At 50.5% G+C, this 20,713-nt stretch overlaps 1 protein-coding gene across 1 annotated transcript in view; it reads left to right on the top strand.

Annotated features, from left to right (window-relative positions):
• pelp1 (proline, glutamate and leucine rich protein 1) overlaps window positions 1-20,050 on the top strand; it is a 45,064-nt gene extending 25,014 nt beyond the window's left edge. The window contains exons 8-17 of the mRNA XM_069919912.1: window positions 1,557-1,686; window positions 2,317-2,404; window positions 5,111-5,199; window positions 7,078-7,194; window positions 8,734-8,884; window positions 10,902-11,067; window positions 12,490-12,545; window positions 15,099-15,302; window positions 18,101-19,384; window positions 19,667-20,050. Coding sequence (XP_069776013.1) covers window positions 1,557-1,686; window positions 2,317-2,404; window positions 5,111-5,199; window positions 7,078-7,194; window positions 8,734-8,884; window positions 10,902-11,067; window positions 12,490-12,545; window positions 15,099-15,302; window positions 18,101-19,384; window positions 19,667-19,762 — 2,381 coding nt within the window. The 3' untranslated portion in view covers window positions 19,763-20,050. The remainder of the gene's footprint in view (window positions 1-1,556; window positions 1,687-2,316; window positions 2,405-5,110; window positions 5,200-7,077; window positions 7,195-8,733; window positions 8,885-10,901; window positions 11,068-12,489; window positions 12,546-15,098; window positions 15,303-18,100; window positions 19,385-19,666) is intronic.
• Window positions 20,051-20,713: the final 663 nt, after the last annotated feature.

The raw sequence follows: 20,713 nt of genomic DNA, 5'->3' as shown, positions 1-20,713 counted from the left end.
CAATTTATCTTCCAAAAATATCTATATACTCTGTCACACTACTGACTACATTAAAAAAAACATAAGCTTTATTACGCGAGGTGAAAAGAAAACAAGGCTTTTACTGAAATGTGCTGTGGCTCCCGTTTTGCTGTAATGTCCCCCTGCCCCCCGATGAGTAGGACGTGAAACATGAAAGTTTGCAGACGCTGTGGTTGTAGATGAAACACAGAAATGCTAACCTCCTCTTCCGTTTGGGCACCCTCTAACCGGATAGCATTAACATGGACTTCTCCGGTGTCTTAAGAAACAGGAGCAAGAGTTAGCCATCCAGCCCATTGAACCTGCTCCGCCATTCAATGAGATCATGGCAGATCTGATGATGGGCTCAACCCCACCGACCTGCCTTTTCCCCACATCCCTTAATTCCCTGACTAGGTAGAAATCTATCTGGTCTAAAATATATTTACTGAGGTTGCCTCCACTGCCTCAATGGGCAGCAAATTCTTCAGATTCCCCACCCTCTAGGAAAAGCAGTTCCTCCTCATCTCTACTCCCCTGGATCTTGAGGTGATGTCCCCTAGTTCTGGTCTTCCCCAACAATTTACCTCCCTCTATCTGATCTCTGCCTTTCATAATTTTATCCGTTTCTATCAGATCCCCCTCTCATTCTTCTAAATTTCAGCAAGTACAGCATCAGGCAACTCAGTCTCCTCATAGGCCAACCCCCTTCCTCCCTGGAATCAACGGTGAACCTCCGCTGCACTGTCTCCAAAACCAGTACATCTTTTCTAATGTATCTCTACCTCCTCTGGCTGAGTTCGTCCAGCATTTGTGCGTTTTGACCCCGTTGAGAATGGCTACTCTAGAGTGATTTTGTGTTCGGGAGAGATGTCTGCTTGGTGTGCTGCAGGTAAACTCCCCTGATCATTGGTCCTGCCACAGGGCATGGCTTGTCAGGGTGTCCTTTGTAGAGAGGGAGGGCAGTGTTAATGACTGTGTGGCATTTCCTTGGTGGGTACTCAGGGGTTCTCTGGAAGCAAAGCTGCTCCTGTATGGAGGGGTGCCTGTCCCATGCTGGAGTGGTGTGAGGGAAGCCTGGGGGGGGCACATTCAGCAAGTCTCCCATCATTCTGCGTGAACAAGTTCTCCCTTATGTTCCCTTATTTTTCCCCGTTCACTCTCAATTTTTAAAAAAATTGCCATGCAGGCCTTTCCAGTCTATGAACCCATGCCCCCAAATACCCCAATTAAGCTACAATCCCTGTACATTTTTGAAGGGTGGGAGAATGTACAAACTCCTTACAGACAGCGTGGGATTTGAACCTGGGTCGCTGGCACTGTAATAACATGCTACTAACCATGTTGCCTGTGTCTAAAGTGTTCTTAGAACCAAATGTTACAGAAACAGACCCTTTGACCCATCTAGTCTCTGCCAAACTTGTTCTGTCGAGTCCGCGGGCCATAACCCTTTCATCCAAACTTTTGAATGCTTTATTTCTGATTTCTGGTGTCTGCCGCTCTTGCTCAATTTTCAGTCGCTGACCCCATCTATATCTCTCTCCCCGTCGCCACAGATCCCGTTTGCTACGAGGGGCCAGGAGTTGAGCTGCCACTTCCCCTGCTCTGTGATGCTGATCCTTTTCATGTGCTGCGGTTGAGGCAGCGGTTCACGGCCCTGAGCAAGTGCCTGTCCCTGTTCCTCCGGTGAGTCTCCTGCACTCACCGCTGATACTGCTGATCTGTCAGCCTCGGGGGAATTTGGGGTAGGGTGGTGGTGGACCGACGGAGTTTCTGGGCCACTGGAAAGAGATCCTATCAATGACCCTAGCACGCGTTGTCTGGGTGTCATGTGTAGGATATAATGCATTTTCCAGGGAACTGTGTCTGTTTCGAGAGGCTGCAGGAGGTGACGGGGGATGGGATCCAATCTCCACATGCACATGTGCTTCTGTGTGTGTATATGTCTGTGTCTGTCTACATGTGTCTGCATGTTAATACATGTGTGTGAGTGTACATGAGTGAGTGAGTGTGTGTGTGTGTGTGCAATTGAATGCGTGTAAATCTGAATGAGTGTGTCTGAGTGTGTGCGCTCATGAGTATGTGTATGGCTGCATGGTTTTTCTGTCTGTGCACACGTCTGTGTGTGTGTGTGTGTGTGTGGTTTGCACGTTCTCCCTGTGATTGTGGATTCTACCCAGTCGTTCCCCATAACCTTTATTTTCTCTGCTATTTTCTTTAAAAATCTATCCTTGCATTAATGAGCCTCTGCTGCTTCCGTCGGAGGTTCGCTTTTGGATGGCAGAACTGACTCTTCCTTTCTCCTGTGTGCTACAGTTCAGATTTCCCGGTGCCCGTGAAGATCCCGTTCCAGGATGTGCTCAACCTGGTGTGTCGAGTCTTGAATGTGTCCCCAAGGAACTTGGTGAGGATTGGCCTTCCTGCCCGGAAGTGTCCCCTGAAACGCAAAAGTCTGCATATGCTGTGATTGTAGTGAAAACAGAAATGCTGGAGGAACTCAGCAGGTGAAGATGTATGACTGACATTTCGGGCCTGAGCCCTTCTTCAAGGTATGAGTAAAAAACAGACACCCTGTCCCCTGTGAGGGTTCCATTCTGCCATCTCCATTGCTTCTGCTCCCAGGATGAGGTTTTCCATGTCAGATCATCAGAGATGTCCTTCCTCCATCTTCAAAAAATGTGGCTCAGCTCTCACCCGCTTATCCTCCCATTACCCACAAATCTGCCCTGGCCCCCTTCGCCCTCACACGCAACAGGATTCCTCTTGTCATCACCTTCCATTGCACCAGCCTCCACATCCAGCTACTACATGATCCCACACTAGACACATCTTCCCCTTTCCGCAGGGACTGCTCCCTCCGTGACTCCCTTGTCCACTTCTCCCTCCCCGCTAACCGCCCCCTGGGTTGGCTACCCCTTAGCCTAAGAAAGTGCAACACCATTCCATTCTGGGCCCCACACAATCCTTCTAAGTTAGGCAACATTTCACGTGAATCTGCAGGGGTAATCTCCTGCATCCGGTGCTTCCGTTGTGGTCTCCTCCACATTGGAGAGACTGGGAGATCGCTTCACTGAGCACCTCGGCCCTGTCTGCCGCAGCAGCGTGGATCTCCCATTTCAGTTCCCCATCTCATTTTCTCGCTGTCATGACTGCCCATGGTCTCGTCCACTGGCAGGGTGAGACCACCCGCAAATCGGAGGAACAACTGGGCCCCCTCCAACTAGATGGCATTAACATCGATTTCTCTGGTTTCTGTTAGCCTCCCACCCCATCTTTTCTTGTATCTCCTTTCCTCTAACTCTGTCTTTCTTTTTTCCCTGTCTCCTTTCCTGCAACTCTTCATTCACAGAGCCAACCCACCCCCCCCCCAATCAATTCTGTCCTTTCCTCTCTCCCTGCCTTTCCATATCCAATTAACACCTTTCGTGTCTTGGTCTGTACTTCTCCCTCTGCCATTTCTTTTAATTCAGACGCCTGGCTTCATTTTACTCATACCTTGAAGAAGGGCTCAGGCCAGAAATGTCATTGCTGCTGGCTCTTATCTTCCTGGATCTCTTCCCCGACGGGAGCAGCTGAAAGTTGCTGTGTGCAGGGTGGAAGGGGTCCTCAGTGATTTTGCGCGCCCCCTTCAGACAACGATCCTGGTAGATCACGTCGCTGGGGGGTGCGGGGTGGGGGGGAGAGATTCCAGTGATCCTCTCTGCCACTCTTATGGATCTGATCCATTTCTGTGCAGCAACCATACCCCACACTGTGATGCAGCCGGCCAGAACGCTCTCGATAGAGCTGTAGAAGGTTGACGTGATGGTGGCACGCTTCAATCTTCTCAGGGAGTGCAGTCCAAGTTAATTGCCTGACCTCTGGTTAAAGTGAAACATGTCTGCAGGCGCTGTGATTGTAGTCAAACACAGAATTGCTGGAGGACTTCAGCCGGTCTCACACTGCCCACAGGAGGAAAAGGTATATTACTGATGTTTCGGGCCTGAACCCTTCCTCCAGAAACTTTCCTCCTATGGACGCTGCAAGATCCTGAGTTCCTCTAGCATTTCTGTGTTTTGACTGTTACGAGTCAGAGGACCGCAAAACCCAGCAGCAAAAGACATGCACCACAACAAAGGGTTACTTAAACAAAAGTTGCTTTTAATTATCTTTTAACATGAAAACAGAATCACACTTTAACTTAACTAACCTAAATTAATCTCCCACTAATTTTAAGTGCATGTGTGTAAGTTTAGAAAAGTTCTTTGGTTCACAATCCAATCTCACTGGTTGCAGGCAATTCTTGTACTGTGCACAGAAGTTAACATTAATAAGGTTCACCAGGCTTTGGTGCTTTACAGGTAAATGGTTACCACTAAGGAGGGTTTTTGTTGGTTTTCAGAGAGAGAGTTTTCTCGTTCCAGAACAGCCACTCCAGTCTTGCCGACGAAACTTGCCCCCTTTCAGGGTTCTCCAGATGATAACCTCTTTCTTTCAGGTCACCACAGAGGTCCTTTCTATTTCTCCTATTTCAAGGGAAACACCGGACAGCCAGTCCTCTCCTTTGACCAGGCTGTCTTCCAAAGCTTGCCAGCTTATCCTTCTGGAACTGAAGTCTGTGTTTCTCCTCTCTCTCTCTCTCTCTCTCTCTCACTTCCTCCCACTCTGAGAGCAAAGCTTGTTCTGCCTCTGCCTGCAAAGATCACATGACCTTCCAGACAGCAACCTGTTTTCCAAACAAAGCTGCTGTTGCTACATTGTTGCCTTCTGCAAAATAACACTCTGCAAAACTCCTGCAAAAATTCTGTTTTAAATTGTTTGTGTGTGACCTGCTCTAACAAATCTTTCCCAATTCATCTCCCAAACACCTCTCTATACTCTGTCACATGACCCTCTGGTGGGAGTCCAGCTTTATTTTCATCCCACTCGTCCCTGCAGTTCCAGGGGCTGCCCTTGTTAACAGGTGCTCTTGATCTTGTCGCAAGTCTGTCAGTGATCCTTCCTAACTCAAGCTGTCTGGATGAGAGGCTGCAGCCCCCGAACCTCTGCACAATGTCCGCTCAGCACTAGTCTTTGCGTTGCCTTACTCATTCCCCTCAAGAGCTTTTGCTTTTGAACTCTTCCTCTGCAGAGCTGGATAGGTGAGGGGCCACTGAAGCTGCTAGTCCTGCCAACAGTCCACTGCGACGCCCTGGAGATCCTCTCCGCGCTCATCACCACGTAAGTTCACCGCTCTGCTCTGTCAACTCCGTCTCTGCCCTTGACCGTCACTGAAGTCGCTCAGAACAGACCCTGGGACCTAGCAAGTGTAACCTCGCCTCTGCACAAAATTGACCTTAGCATCCCAAATCCTACAAGACCGGTGGAGGCCATTCAGCCCATTGAGTACATGCTGGCCACTCCCCACTCTCAATATCAAACATTAATTCACTCGCAAATTTCATGCTGGAAATCTGAAATTAAATCAGGAAGGGGTGGAACTACTCAGCAGATTGGGTAGCACCTGTGAAGAGAGAAGCAGAGTTGAAGTGCGAGGTCCAAGACCCAAAACCTCTCTCCACAGACGCCTCCTTCACCTGCTGAGTTTTCCCAATATTTTACTAAATTCCCATCCTTTTTGAGATATAACTATTGCTTCCTTAGTCACTTTAGACATTGAATTCCAGGTTCAGGGATGGAGTGGAATGGTGATACTGTTCCTGGGCTAATAGCTTGACACTGAGGCTAACTATCCAGGGGGCCGGGGATGGGTAATTATCTATGGGGTCAGGTGCTAACTATCCAGGGTGTTAAGCCTGGGGGAGGCCAGGAGGTTAACAGCCTGGGGGGACCAGGAGGCTAACTACCCGGGGGGGTGTGCAGGGGGTTAACATCCCTGGGGGGCAGCGGGCCAACAGCTGGGGTGCTCTAACTGTCTGGGAGCTGGGGGGGGTCTAACTGTCCAGGGGACCAGGAAGCTAACTGTCCAGGGGCCCTGGTTGGGGGGTGGGGGTGCTTACCATCCAGGTGGGCTCGCTGGCCAGAGCAGCAAGTTTGAATTCGAGATGCCATCTGGAAAATTTTAATTATGTTAAATTAATCTAAATTGTGGGATTGTGCATAATTTGGGGAACATTGCACAGCATTTCCTTTCATCTACTAGAAGGCAGACAAAGATTCACCATCAGCAGAAATTGGCCATCAGCCAGAGAAAGAAAAGTAAAAGAGTCCCCCCGCCCCCCCCCCTCAGAGGCACTGAGTGTCTGGATTCACCCACAGATTTCAGTCCCAACCATTGGAAATCCCAGCTCCAGTTGTAAACTGCTGACACGATCGGGAAGCCTTCAGCACCTTGCATCCTGGTCCCGATACCTGGTGATCCTTCAGCCAGTCTCCAGCATCCTGGTGCCAAGTCCCTTGACTGCAGGCACCTGCAGGATTTTAAAATAAACGCACCACTGGCTCCTTTAACAGTTGCAGACTGCTGGAGACCGGCTGAAAGGATACCATGTATGGGAGCTAAGATGCAACAGGGTGCCCAGGGTGCTGAGGGCTTCTTGGTTGTGTCAGAGGCTTGGATCTGGAGCTCAGGTAGCTGATGGTTTGGCCTGGAGGCTAAGGGGAGCACTGGAGGAGAATCCACGTGACTCTGGGGAGATTCTCTTCTACTTTTCTTTTCCTGGCTGTTGGGAGTGCCGGGCAATTTCTGCTGATGGCGAATCAGTTGGCTTTACGGTAGAGCAAAGGAAATTTCCAGTGATGTTAATTTTTCTGTTTTATAAAAGAGCCTCATACGTCGACATAAAGGTTTATAAAATCACAAGGGGCATAGATAAAGTGAATGCCTTCCATTTTCTCCCGGAGTGGATGATTGTAAAGTCAGCAGGCACAGGGTGAAGTTGAGAGGGAGAGACTTAAAAAAAGGGACATTTGGACATTTAAAGCCTGTATGGAGCCGTTGGACTGGGCATTTGTGTCTGCTCCCTCCGTCACAGCGACTCCGGCAGCACCGCCATTGTTTTTTCTCCAGCCGCTCCCGATACCTCGAGTCCTGGCAACGCTTTACCCGCCACCTTGCTCCACCAGGAGGTGAATCGTTTTGTGTTTCTGTCAAAACAGGTGCAAGAAGCGTTTGGTGCGCTTCGCAGACGTCATCGGCAGGCTCTTCCCTCAGGTCCTCACGACATGGGGGTCTCCGCGCGACTCAGCCATGCCCGGGCAGGAGAAAGCACACAGGTCAGGTTCTTCGGCAGGAGAGCAGCTCGCACGTGCCAACAAAGCCGGAAGGGTGACGGGGGCCAACATTGCCCAGTTCATAACAGCATAATCATGTCTATCGTTCAACATAGAAATCTCCCGCACAGTACAGGCCCCTCGGCCCACAGTGTTAGAACATAAGAAACAGGCCATTCGGCCTGTCGATCACTGCTCTGCCATTCATTGAGATCATGCCAGATCTGATGAGAGGCTCCCCATATCCCTTAATTCCTCGACAATGTAGAAATCTATATCCAACCTTGTGTTAAATATATTTACTGGGGTTGCCTCCACTGCTTCAATGGCAGCGAATTCCACAGATTCCCAACCTGCTGGGAAAAGCTGTTCCTCCTCATCTGCGTCTTAAATCTACTCTCCTGAATCGTAAAGCTGTGTCCCCTAGTTCTGGTGCCAACCTAATAACTTATTCCTAACAACTGGAAAGGCAGGATGCTATTACATAATGCTATTACAGGGTCGGAGGCCCATGTTCAAATCCACTGCTATCTTTAAGGAGTTTGCACGTTTTCCCCCCCACCGCCCCGTGACCTCTGGGTTTTCCCCGGATGCTCTGGGGTACAGGGGTTGTAGGTTAATTGGGTGGCCACAGGTTTCAATGGTCGGATCAGCTTCTACCATATTGTAAATAAAATTTCAAGAAACTTTAATTTAAAAAGCTGACTAGGACTTCCTTCTGTACAACCCTCCATTTTTCTAATTTCCATGGACCTGTCTAATGGTCTCTTGGAAGATCCCATTGTCCCTGCCTCCACCACCATTGACAGCAGCGCATTCCCTGCTCCCACCCTTCTCTGTGAGGAAAAACATGCCTTGTGCATTCATGTTGAAATTCTAAGCTCCTTAAAACCCTGCCCCTTAGCGTTGTCGACGATATTGATTAAATCGGACTCAGAGAATTATCGAAGACAACGTGATGGTGGCTGATCTGGCCCTGGACTTGGTTCCCCTTCCCCACCTGTCCCTGTTGTTCAAAAATCCGTCTTATTGTTCAGTGAGGCAGTCTCCACTGCTTCCTTGGGCAGAGAACTCCACAGATTCACCACTCTCACAGAGAAGCAGTTCCTCATCCCCGTCCTCGCTCTGCGCCCCCGAATCCTGAGGGCCAGGTCTGTCAGTGGAAAAGACCTCCCTGCTTCTATCTTATCTGTTCCTTTCATAAGAGAAGGGTGGCGCAGTTAGCACAACACTGTTACAGCGCCAGCGACCGGGATTTGAATCCAGCGCTGTCTAAGAAATTTGTGTGTTCTCCCCATTACCTGTGTAGGTTTACTCCAGGTGCTCCAGTTTCCTCCCACCCTCCAAAAATATACTGGGGGTGTAGGTTAATTGAGTGTAATTGGGCCAAAAGGCCCTTTTTACCATGTTGCATGTCTAAATTTTAAACATTGAAAATTTTAAAATATAAACTTTTCGTGCAAGCTTCCTCCCCTCCCACCACGTTCCTTCTGAACTCCGGCGTCTCGAGGGAACACTAACACCGTGGCATTGTTCTTGCAGTTTTGTGAGAGTGAAGGCTTACAGCGTGCTGGAAACCTGGGTGAAGGTGTGCGGGGCTTCCTCGGGAATTCTGCAGGGCTCACTCCACCACTCCGACGTCCTGTTGGCCAACCTAATCAGTGATATTACTCCCGTGGCAGACACATTGAAGGTAAGGAGGGCCAGAGGAACCACTGAATGTTACGGCACAGAAACAGTCGGTCCTCATCCATTTATCTGCCTTGTCCCACTGGCCTGCACCCAGTCCATAGCCTCCCATCCATGTACTGGCTAAAATATTAAAATTGAGCCCACATTCACCATTTCAGATGACAGCTCATTCCACACTCTGTGGGAAGAGATTCCCCCTAAAATTTTCCCCTTTCACCCTTAGCCCATGTCATCTAGTTTGCATCCCATCTTCCCTCAGTGTGGAAAAAAACCAATCTACATTTACTCTGTCTATCCCCCTCAATTTTAAATACCTCTATCAAATCTCCCCTCATTCTTCTACGGTCCAGGGAATGAAGTCCTAACCTGTTTAACCTTTCCCTGAAGTCCGGGCAATGTCCTAGTAAATCTTCTCTGCATTCTTTCTATCTTACTGATGTCTTTCCTGTAGTTCGGTGACCAAAACTGCACACAATGCTCTAGATTTGGCCTTACCAATGTCTTATACAACTTTACCATCACATCCCAACTCTTGGACTCAATACTCTGATTTATAAAGGCCAATGTGCAATAACTCTCTTTACAACCATCTATCTGTGATGCCCATTTCAGAGAATTGTATATATTTATTCCCAGATCCCTCTCTGTTAACATCCCATGGCCTACATGCGGCCTCTGAGCAATCCAAAGGCTCAGCTGACATAGCGCGATCCCCATTGGGCTGCAGAGAGAAGAGGTGGGGGTGGGGGGGGGGGGGAAACATGTGCGCCCTGGAGGCTGCTCCAACCTTCAGAAAGGTTCAGTCTTGATCACTTTTAAACAAGAGTGTCAGGAGCAGGAGTTCACCACCCTCTGTCCTGTTGAGCCTCTGCAGCCATTCAATACGATCGTGGAAGATAGAGGCATGGACTCAGCTCCAGTTGTTTCCCCTGATCCTCAATTCATGTATTATAATTCAAAAATCTCTCCCGTCTTGAGTACGTTTACTTCCTGGGGCAGAGAATTCCAGAGAGTCGCTGCTCTCCAGGAGGAGCAATTCCTGCTCATCTGGTTCAAATCTACATCCCCAAATCCACATACCACGCGTTCTACTTGTCTCTCCTGCCATTGCAAACAACCTTCCCACTTCTGTCTTACTCCTTTCATCATTTTAGATGTATAAACAGGTGAGAGGGATTGAGAGACACCGGTCAATATACAGATGTCCCCCCTGAGAGAGAGGGACAAAGAGACACAGGTCAGTGTACAGATGTCCCCCCTGAGAGAGAGGGACAAAGAGACACGGGTCATTGTAGAGATATGGCCCTGAGAGAGGGACGGAGACACAGCGCTCAATATACAGATATCCCCCCTGAGAGAGAGGGATGGAGAGATACCGGTCAATGTACAGATATCCCCCTGAGAGAGAGGGATGGAGAGACACTGGTCAGTGTACAGAGAGAGAGGGATGGAGAGACACCGGTCAGTGTACGGATACTCCTCCCCACCCCTGAGAGAGTGGGACGGAGAGACTCTGGTCAGTGTATAGATATTCCCCTGAGATGGAGGGTCGAAGCAACACTGGACAGTGTACAGATATCCCTCTGAGAGAGGGACAGAGAGAGTCCAGTCAGTGTACAGATATCCCCACCTGAGAAAGAGGGATGGAGAGACACCGGTCCATGTACAGATATCCCTCTGAGAGAGAGGGATGTTGAGACACCGGTCAATGTATAGATATTCCCCTGAGTGGGAGGGACGTAGCAACACTGGACAGTGTACAGATGAGAGAGAGGGACAGAGAGAGACCGGTTAGTGTACAGATATCCCCCTGAGAGTGAGGGAAGGAGACACACTGGGCAATGTACAGATATCCCCCTGAGAGAATGGGACGGAGAGATAACGGTCAGTGTATAGATATCCCCCTGAGAGAGAGGGACGGAGTAACACTGGACAGTATACCCCCAATTCACTCACAAACTCACTATCTCCTGAATCCCCTCCACCCTCCCCGTGACCTGTACTCTTTGCCCTTCCAGCTGCAGGGGGAGAGAGCGATGGGGAACAGCAGCCAGTCGCAAGGCTACGGCAAGCACGGCCCCAAGAGGCAGAAGCTGATGGATGTGACGGAGGGCGGCACCTTTCAAGGCCAGAAGAAGAGGGACCTGTGCGCCAACAGCGACGCCTGTCTGGCAGCCCTGAAAGGTACCCTCAGCACATACCGTAGCAATCCCAGTGTCCCGTGATCTCCCTTGCCCAGACCCACATGCCCTGTCGCACTTACTGGCCCTCGCGCACTGACCATGGAGTTCATCGGGGATATGACATTGGGTGGTCCCAGTCCCCTTGGGATCTGCTTTGATGAGTGGCCAGACGCAGGGGTGTATCGGTGCCAAATCTGAATTGACTCCTAATTACTCCACCAACGATGCATGCATCACACCCACCTGGCACTCTAGGGCCCTGTCACTCCCTGAGGGGAGTGTGTCACTCCCGGTCACTGCACGAGGGGCTTGTGTCACTCCCCGAGAGGTGTGTACCACTCCCTGTCATTGCCCAAGGGGCGTGTGTCACCCTTGATTGCTCTTCTAAGGATTAGAAGCATTACTGCACCTATTCCAATGGATTAGAAATGGCCTGAAGCAGAAAGACCCCTGTTGGTAGCTGTGCTGTGTGCCATCTCTGGCACAGTGTTTGGGTAGCATTATCTGCAGCCTCCCCTCATTGTGCGTCACCTAGCTGATGTGATCCTCAGTTCACCACCATTTCTCGAGGAATAGCATATAAAAGCAGGGATGTAATGTTGAGATTATAAAGCATGGGTCTGCCCTCTCTTGCAGTGTTCTGTGTAGTTTTGGGTCCCTTATTGTTGGAGAGGGTTCAGAGAAGATTCACTCAAAAGATTCCAGGAATGGAAGGGTTAGCATATGAGGAATGTTTGTTGGCTCTTGGACTGAACTCATTGGAGGGGGGACTTCATATCGCAATTTCGAACGATGTAAGGCCTGGGCAGAGTCGATGTGTCCAGGATGTTTCCCATGGTCGGGGAGTCTAGGACAAGAGGGCGCAACTTCAGGATAAAAGGGCATCAATTTAAAGCAGAGATGCAGAGAAATTTCTTTAGCCAGAGGGCCGTGAGTCTGTGGAACTTGTTGTCACGGGCGGCCGTGGAAGCCAGGTCATTGGGTGTGTTAAAGGCAGAAATTGATGGTGTTTGATTAGGCAGGGTTTCGGGGATAAGGCCAGGGAGTGGTGCTGAGTGGGAGGATGGATCAGCTCATGGGGCAGCACTGTTGGTGTGGTGGTTAGCGCAACGTCTTTACAGCGCCAACGATCAGGACCAGACTGGGATTCGAATCCCGCACTGTCTTTAAGAAGTTAGTACCTTCCCCCTCCCCCCGTGTCTGCGTGGGTTTTCCCTGGGAGTTCCAGTTTTCTCCCGCTGTTCGAAATGTACTGGGGATTGTAGGTTGATTGGGTGGCACAGACTCGGGGGCCGAAATGGCCTGTTACTGTGCTGTGTGGCTAAATTTAAATTTTTTAAAAAATGAGTAGAATGGTGGGTTTGACTCGATGGGCCTATTCTGCTCCTATATCCTGTGACCCTGTTTCCCCTCTCTCCCACAGTCTGCAGCGAGGTGATCTTGACCAGTGGAAGCCTATTGAAGGAGGAAACTCATAAGGTGCGTTAAAATCATGGCACAGTTAGATCAGACCTTTGCTTTTGTGTGTGGCCGAACCCATGTCTCAGTGAACCCTCCTACCAGATTAGCGCACAGTTGGATCTCACTGGACTCCGGTCACTAGGCTAGAGTTGCTCGGGGTGTGGGAGCAAAATGAGGCACACTGTTTCTGTGGTAAATAGTATTGACCCGTCAGTCGGTAACTCAGCAACGTGGGAGGTGGAATGGCTGCCTCACAGTGGCAGAGACCTGACCTCTGTGTTCCATCCACACCTCTGATGCTGTGTGCCTAGTGTGGAGTTTGCACATTTTTCCACCCTCCGCCAGTGCTCCGTTTCCTCCCACATCCCACAACGTGGGGATCAAAGGGGTTCATCGGCCGCTGTAAAGCTCCCTCCCCCCCCCCCCCCTCCCTCAACCCCATCCCTCAAATCTGGGGTTAGTTGATGGGAATGTGGGAAAGGATTGCAGAGAAATGAAATTGCTATGTAAGCCAACGAGGACTCAGTGGGCCAAATAGCCTACCATGGAAATTGGGGTGAAGGAAATTCCAGGCAAAATGACTCTTGAACCATAGAACAGTACATCACAGAGACAGGCCCTTCAGCTGAACCAAATGTGCACATCACACTGGCCTGTGCCCAGACCATGCCCCTCGCATCTTTGCACTTGTCCACTCTCTGTGTGAAGAGGTTTCCCCTAAACTTTCGCCTTTAACCCATAACCCATGTCCTCTGGTTTGTATCTCACCCACCCTCAGTGGAAAAAGCCGACCTACATTTACTCTGTCTATCCCCCTCATAATTTTAAATACTACCTCCATCAAATCTCCCCTCATTCCTTGATGCTCCAGGGAATAAAGTCCGAACCTGTTTAATCTTTCCCTGTAAATCAGTTCCTGAAGTCTGGGCAACATCCTAGTGAATCTTCTCTGCCCTCTTTCTATCTTATTGAGATCCTTCCGGTCACCCACCAAAACTGAGCACAATACTCCGAGACACAAGATTTGGTGCAGTGGGATCCTGAATGAGATGCAAGTAAAGATTTTCAGTGGGATTCTTTTTTGCTCAAAGCACAAATGCTGGATGAACTCTGCAGATCTCACGGCGTCCGTAGGAGGTCTAAAGATATATAACCGACATTTTGGGCCTTGAGCCCTTTTTCAAAGTAGGAGTAAGAAATAGGGCAGGCATCTGAATTAGAGGAAAGGGCAAGGGGAGGAGTACAGACCAACAGACAAAAGGTGTTAATGAGATATGGAAAGGAAAAAAGGAGAGAGTGCGAGAATTGATTGGGAGATCAGGGGTTTGGCTCTGGGAATGCAGACCTGAATGCCTGAGATCTCAAACTTCATTACAGAGTTCAGTATGATGTGCTAAAAATGGAGATGTTTGGCACACTGGTTTTCTTAAGTTCAGGATTTTTTTTTATGGAACTTGTTTCCAGAACTCAGTTGTAGACTGGGATTTGCGGATCATCTTTTGACTTTAGATCCATCTATAATTCTATTAGTTCCATTTCCCTAGCAGATGACACTGTAACCAAAGTGTCGATAATTGGAAAACCATCATTGATCATGCACCAAGTCCTCAAACAATCAACTATGAAAATAGTCCTCAAACCTTCAAGCCTGAACCTAGTCCTCAAACCTTCAACCCTGAACCTCGTCCTCAAACCATCAACCCTGAACCTCGTCCTCAAACCATCAACCCTGAACCTAGTCCTCAAGCCGTCAATCCTGAACCTAGTCCTCAAACCGTCAACCGTGAACCTAGTCCTCAAACCATCAACCATGAACCTAGTCCTCAAACCTTCAACCCTGAACCTAGTCCTCAAACTGTCAACCCTGAACCTAGTCCTCAAACCGTCAATCCTGAACCTAGTCCTCAAACCGTCAACCTTGAACCTAGTCCTCAAACCGTCAACCCTGAACCTAGTCCTCAAACCGTCAATCCTGAACCTAGTCCTCAAACCGTCAACCCTGAACCTAGTCCTCAAACCGTCAATCCTGAACCTACTCCTCAAGCCGTCAACCTTGAACCTAGTCCTCAAACCATCAATCCTGAACCTAGTCCTTAAACCGTCAACCTTGAACCTAATCCTCAAACCGTCAACCCTGAACCTAGTCCTCAAACCATCAACCATGAACCTAGTCCTCAAACCTTCAACCCTGAACCTAGTCCTCAAACCATCAGCCCTGAACCTTGTCCTCAAACCATCAAACTTGAACCTAGTCCTCAAACCATCAAACCTGAACCTAGTCCTCAAACGTCAACCCTGAACCTAGTCCTCTAACCGTCAACCCTGAACCAAGACCTCAAATCTGGTGAAATGATCAAGCAGTCCTTGTAATTGCTCTTTGTATCTTCCAGTTTATGATCTTTTATTTCAACATTAGGGAATGTATTTACTCACCTTAGGGTGTGATGGGCAACAGGACCTGTTTCTGTGCTGTCGGGCTCTCTGATTCGGGGAACTGTTTCTAGATTGCTTTGACTTGTGACTGATGGAGAAATCTGACCTCTCTTTGTTTCCTCTTCTCTCGCACCACAGAGACTCCACGAGCTGACCCTGCCCCTGCTCATCCGGCTACAGCAGGGGACGAGCGGCCCGAGCCCTTACCTGCGGCCGGACTGCCGCAAGGAGCTCTACCGCCTGCTGCTCTTCCTGCTGCTCGTGCCCAGCTGGAGGTGGCCCCCACCACTCCACTGTGCCGTCAGGGCCTTCAGCCAGGGGCAAAACGACGGAAGCACTGAGGTAAAACGAGGATCAACGCCCCCACCCTCACCTCCACCAATGCTTCCTCCCAACGCCCTGATAGTTCACGGGGGCAACAGGCCCCAGCGATTGACCCTCCGCTGCCTGTACGGAGTTTGTGATTTCTCCCTGTGACCATGTGTTACCCCCATATCCCTCACCTCAGGGTCCATAGTAGTGTGACCTAGGAGTAGAAATAAACTATTTAGCCCATGGAGTCTGCCTCGCTATTCAATCATGAGTTGATCAGTTCTCTCACTCAGTCCCCTTGCCCGGCCTCCCCATAACCTTTAATGCCCCGGATAATCAAGAACCCCATAAGTCTCTGCCTTAAATACCCCCAATGACCCGGCATCCACACCTGCCCGTGGCAACATATTCCACAGATTCACCACCCTCTGGCTGAAGAAATTCCTCCACATCTCTGTTCTAAGCAGACACCCTTCAATCCTGAAGTTGTGCCCTTTTGTCCTAGACGCTTCCACCGAGGAAAAAACCTTTCTACATCGACTCTGTCCACGCCTTTCAACGTTCAAAATGTTTTGATGAGATTCCCCCCCCTCATTCTAAATTCCGAGTACAGACCAAGAGCCATCAAACGCTCCTAATATAATAACCCTTTCATTCCAAGAATCTTCTCTGAAGCCTCTTCAACGTCAGCACATCCTTTCTTAAATTAGGACCCCAAACTCCCCTCACAAATGAGGTCTCTCCAGGGCCTTATAAAGCCTCAATATCACATTCCTGCTTCTCTATTCTATTCCTCATGAAATGAATGCCAACATCACATTTGCCTTCTTCACCACCAACTCAACCTGCAAGTTTACCTTCAGACTATCCAGCACAAGGACTTCCAGGTCCTTTTACATCTGGGTATTTTTAATTTTCTCCTCACTTATAAAATTGTCTGTTCATTTCTTCTTCTAAACTGCATTACCGTACACATTCCAACCTTGTCTTGCATTTGCTGCTTCTCTGCCCATTCTCTTAATCTGTCTAGGTCCTTCTGCAGCCTCCCTGTTTCCTCAACACCATCTGCTCCTCTACCTACCCTGTATCAAACTTCATCACAAATCCATTTGTTCCATAAACCATGAATTGCACCTCGTGTGGGGCTGAGGGGTAGAATCCAGTGTCTGTCAGCAGAAAGAAAAGTGTTGTCGGCCCACACGGGGTCAGAGAGCCGACGGACTGTTTCATGCTGTATCTTTCTGACAAGTTCCCAGCAGTCTCATCCGAGCTGTACTTGACGTTGGACTTAGAGGCAGAAGACCCTGTCTCTGAACAGTGTCTTGGTTACACGAAGGTTCAATGGGCCTTGTGGAGTCCTGGTTTTGAGCAGGATGGACAAGCACGGCTCAAGGATCAAGCATTCCCACCCACCATTGTCTGTGCTGAACATGATGCCCAAATTGAACTGAATCTCTTCAGCCTGTAATTGACCCTGCAGTCAGGTGTCGTACCGTCAAAGCCTCTTAAAACTACCATCATATTCCCACTACTCCTGTCAGCCCACACTCTACAGGTGCTCCTCTACTTACGTTGGGGTGACATTCCGGAAAACCCATCGTATGTCGGTAAAGAATACTGCACCTACAATTTTATATAATTAAATGTTGAACACCGTTATTCCACACTGAAAAAACCATTAACGTACACTGGGCATGAAGAATGTTTCAGGCATTGAACAAAAATTAATTGCTGGATGGTAGAGCAATAGGGTTATCAATTTCGCTCTCCTGACCATGCTCGAGTATGCACTGCGTCATCGCTGCAGAGACTGCGAGCGTGGTTGAGTCAGCATTGCAAGAGGGTACGCTGTACGATACTCTCGCATGATGCTGCCACCACCCAGCTTTGTGAGAGAGTAGCGTATCGAATATCACAAGCGAGAGAACAGATCAGGATTTGAAATTGAAAGATTCGAACCATCGTAACTTTGAAAAATCGCAAGTCAGACCATCGTAAGGAGGGGAGCACCTGTACTCTGCGTAAAAATGAAACGCTCTTTGACTCCTTTAAACTCCCTCGTCTCCCCAAACTTCACCCGAGAAACTTGCCCTCTGGTGCATGACGATTTGTCCCTGAGCGAATGATGACCACTTATCAATGCCTCCGTTCGGTCGCCATCAGTCCAGATTTGTACAATCTCTTTGTACAATCAGTCCAGATTTGTACAATCTCAAATGTACTACCCACATTTGTACAATCTCTCCCAATAACTCATACCCTCAAATCCTGGCAACATCCTGGATTGGGTGTAACATTGGGTTAATAGGTTTGTGGTGGCATGGCTGGTGTAGTGGTCAGCTTAATGCCTTTACAGGGACCAGGGTTCAAATCCCAGGCTGTCTATAAGGAATTTGCATGGGTTTTCCCCCAGGGGCTCCAGTTTCTTCCCACCATTCGAAACATTCCGAGAGTTGTAGGTTGTAATTGCGCAGCACAGATTCTTAGGCTGGAAGGCCTGATACTGTGCTGTATGTCTAAATTTAAATTTGTGTGGGTGAGATGTTGGGCAGGGTAGTGGGTGTGATACTGGATGGGATATTAGGTGTAATTGGACAACATGGATTTTCGTGGCCGGAATCGACTTCTACCGTGCTGTATCGTTAGATTTAAAACAAAATCCTGGTAACCCTGTCCTGTGCCCTTGCCAAAGCTGGCACATCGGCAGCCAGGGTTCCCCACAATGATTCTGCCCAACATTTCCTCGCCGCGACCTCGATGCGTCACTGGGTACATCTATGGGCTACACCACGGGCCTACAGTGAATGGGATTGTTCTTGTGTTTTCAGGTGGCCTCATTCTGCGCCGAGGCCCTGGCCGTTTGCAACTGCTTGCTGCATCCTCGGGTGCCCCCGATTGGCATGGGACCAGCGCTCCGGCAGATGGAAGCTCAGCACCCTGTCAAGCCGCCCCAGCCTCCCACCTTCCAGCCGAGTCCCCCGGCTGCCCGTCAGGCTCCAGCCCGTCAGCCCCGGCCCCCTGAGCCCGGGCCGGAGCCCCCTCCGTTGGCGGCGCTGCCGTCCCGGCCGGATGACGGCTTCCCCCAGCTCGCCGAGGCTTCACGCCGCTCCGTCTTCGTGCGCTACGACAAGGAGGAGCCGTCAGATGTGGAGATCTCACTGGAGAGCGACTCGGATGACAGCGTGATGATCCTCCCTGAGGGCCTGCTCCCTTCACCCGAGCCCAGGAAAGAAGAGGCGCCGCCCCGCCCGGAGAAGGCCGCTCCACCCTCTACGCCAGTGGGGACCCAGTCCCAGCCCGTTGAACCCCTCCCCCTGCCACCCCCTCCACCGCAGACCCCCTCTGTCGATCAGCCAGTGCCGGAAGCCCAGGAGCTGGACGAGGAAACGACCGTCATCAACATTAACAGCAGCGAGGACGAAGAAGGGGAGTACCCTGAGGACGAGGAGGACTACTACGAGGAGGAGGACTATGAGGACGAAGAGGACTTTGAGGAAGGGGAATTGGAGGAGGACGAGGAAGAGGACGAGGAGGAGGAGGAGGAGGAAGAGGAGATGGACTACAAGGAAATGGAGCAGCTGGAGGAGGAGGAGGAGGATATGTTCGAGCAGAGCCAGGGTGACGAGGATGAGGAGCCCCTGGCGGAGATGGGGGTGCAGGTAGAAGAGAGCGAGGAGCCGGGAGTGCTCGCTTCTCCCCAGCCAAGCCTGGGCGACCACCCCACCCAGGCAGAAGCTCCCGACCTGAGGGATGGAGGGCAGGAGGTGCATCAGGCTCCCCCAGAGAGGGCCAAGGAGGAGGTGGAGGGCACCTTGAGTGAGGGGCCGCACCTCCCGGATGAGGGAAAGGAGCCAGAGCACGAGGAGGAGGTCCCACCGGATGCTGGGCCGGCGGGGGGAGCGGAGGTAACTCCGGATGAGGCCGGAACGTCTGAGGGGGCCACTGGAGTCTCAGATGAAGAGGCTCCCGAGAGCCGGGAGGTTCCCGAGGGGGACACCACTGAGGGTGGGTCTTCGGCGGAGGTTCCTGAAGGTACAGCAGCGGACACGGAGGGAAGCATGAGTGACATGCAACCCGAGGCAAAGATGACTGGACAAGATGTCGAGGCCAAGGTAAGTCCCTGCACTGTTCAAGTGTGTGTCTGAGCGTGTGTTTGCATGTGTGCCTGTGAACGTGTGAGTGTGTCTGTGGTGCGCGTGCACACGTCAGTGTGTGTTTGTGTCTGCCTGCATATGTATGTGTATCTGTGTCTGAGTGTGTCCACATGTTTCTGCATGTGTTGCTCTGTTTGTGTATCTGTCTGGGCGTGCCTGAGTGTGTCTGCATATACACTATCTGTGCACGCATGTGCGCCTGTGCCCGCTCTCATCCATTACGTTTCCTCCCCCCATCAGCCCAGCGAGGATGAGACAGCCACCATGCTGGCCGACTTTGTGGACTGTCCGCCGGACGAAGAGGACGTAGCAGGGGTTGCGGGCGCCAGCCACTGATCAGTGGGCCATCCTGCTGGGGGGGGGGGGGGAGGGGTGGGAGTCTGGTTTGGAGCCCAGAGTCTTCCTGGGAACGGATTTGGAGGGGTGTGAGGGGGTTCACCGCCTGTCAGGTGGCCCAGCTCTGTGGATACAAGATTGATGCTGAGATGGTTTACCTGTATGTGTGTGTGTGTGTGTGTGTGTGTATGTGTTTTGTGGATTTTTATATAAACCCATCATGTAATTGTTAATACCTCTGAACTGAGTCTTGTGCACAGATTTAATAAACAGTTACATGGGTAGGTATCAATTTGTTCTCAAGATTTCTTTATTTTCATGTGAGTACAGAACAATTAATATTACACAAAATTTCCTTCTGCCTGCCGTAAGGCAAACAGTCAGTGTCGCCCGGCACCCCTTACAGTACGAGAGAAAGAGAAGCAAAAGAGAGTCCCTGCAGAGACTCTCCTCCAGCGGTCCCATAGCCTCACAGACTCCCGTCCGATTCATCGGCCGCCCAAACTGCAAATCCAAACCTCCAACACCGGGACCGATCAGGAAGCCCTCAGCGCCCGAGGCTCCTTCTTGCCCTCAGCGCCCTCTCGAGTCCTGGCTTCGATGCATGAGCCAGTCTCCAGCAGCCTGTGTGGCTCCCCCGGCCGCCAGTTGCCTGCGGCCCGAGTGGGTCCTTCAGCCACTGAGCCCCACCCCCACCCCCGCTGGTCTTTCATCCTGGAGGGTGATCTCCTCTGCTTCTCCTTCTCAAGGAGGGTTGGGGTGTTCCCCCTGTTTCTGGTACCCTGTATTTGTCGGTTTCTCCCCTGGTGTCTGCAACCCCTCATGACCCGCTGCCCAGAACAGGCCTCACAGTTGCAGGATTTTGCTGACAAGCACTATTAGCTCCTTTAACAGGCCATTTAAACCTTACACGGAGCTTCTAGCATTAGGACCGACCAGGCAGTTAAACTC

Source organism: Narcine bancroftii, chromosome 2 (genome assembly GCF_036971445.1).
Source record: "Narcine bancroftii isolate sNarBan1 chromosome 2, sNarBan1.hap1, whole genome shotgun sequence".
Classification (NCBI taxonomy): domain Eukaryota; kingdom Metazoa; phylum Chordata; class Chondrichthyes; order Torpediniformes; family Narcinidae; genus Narcine; species Narcine bancroftii.
Note: the sequence above shows the minus strand (reverse complement) of the source record. Positions and strands in the feature narration are given on the sequence as shown.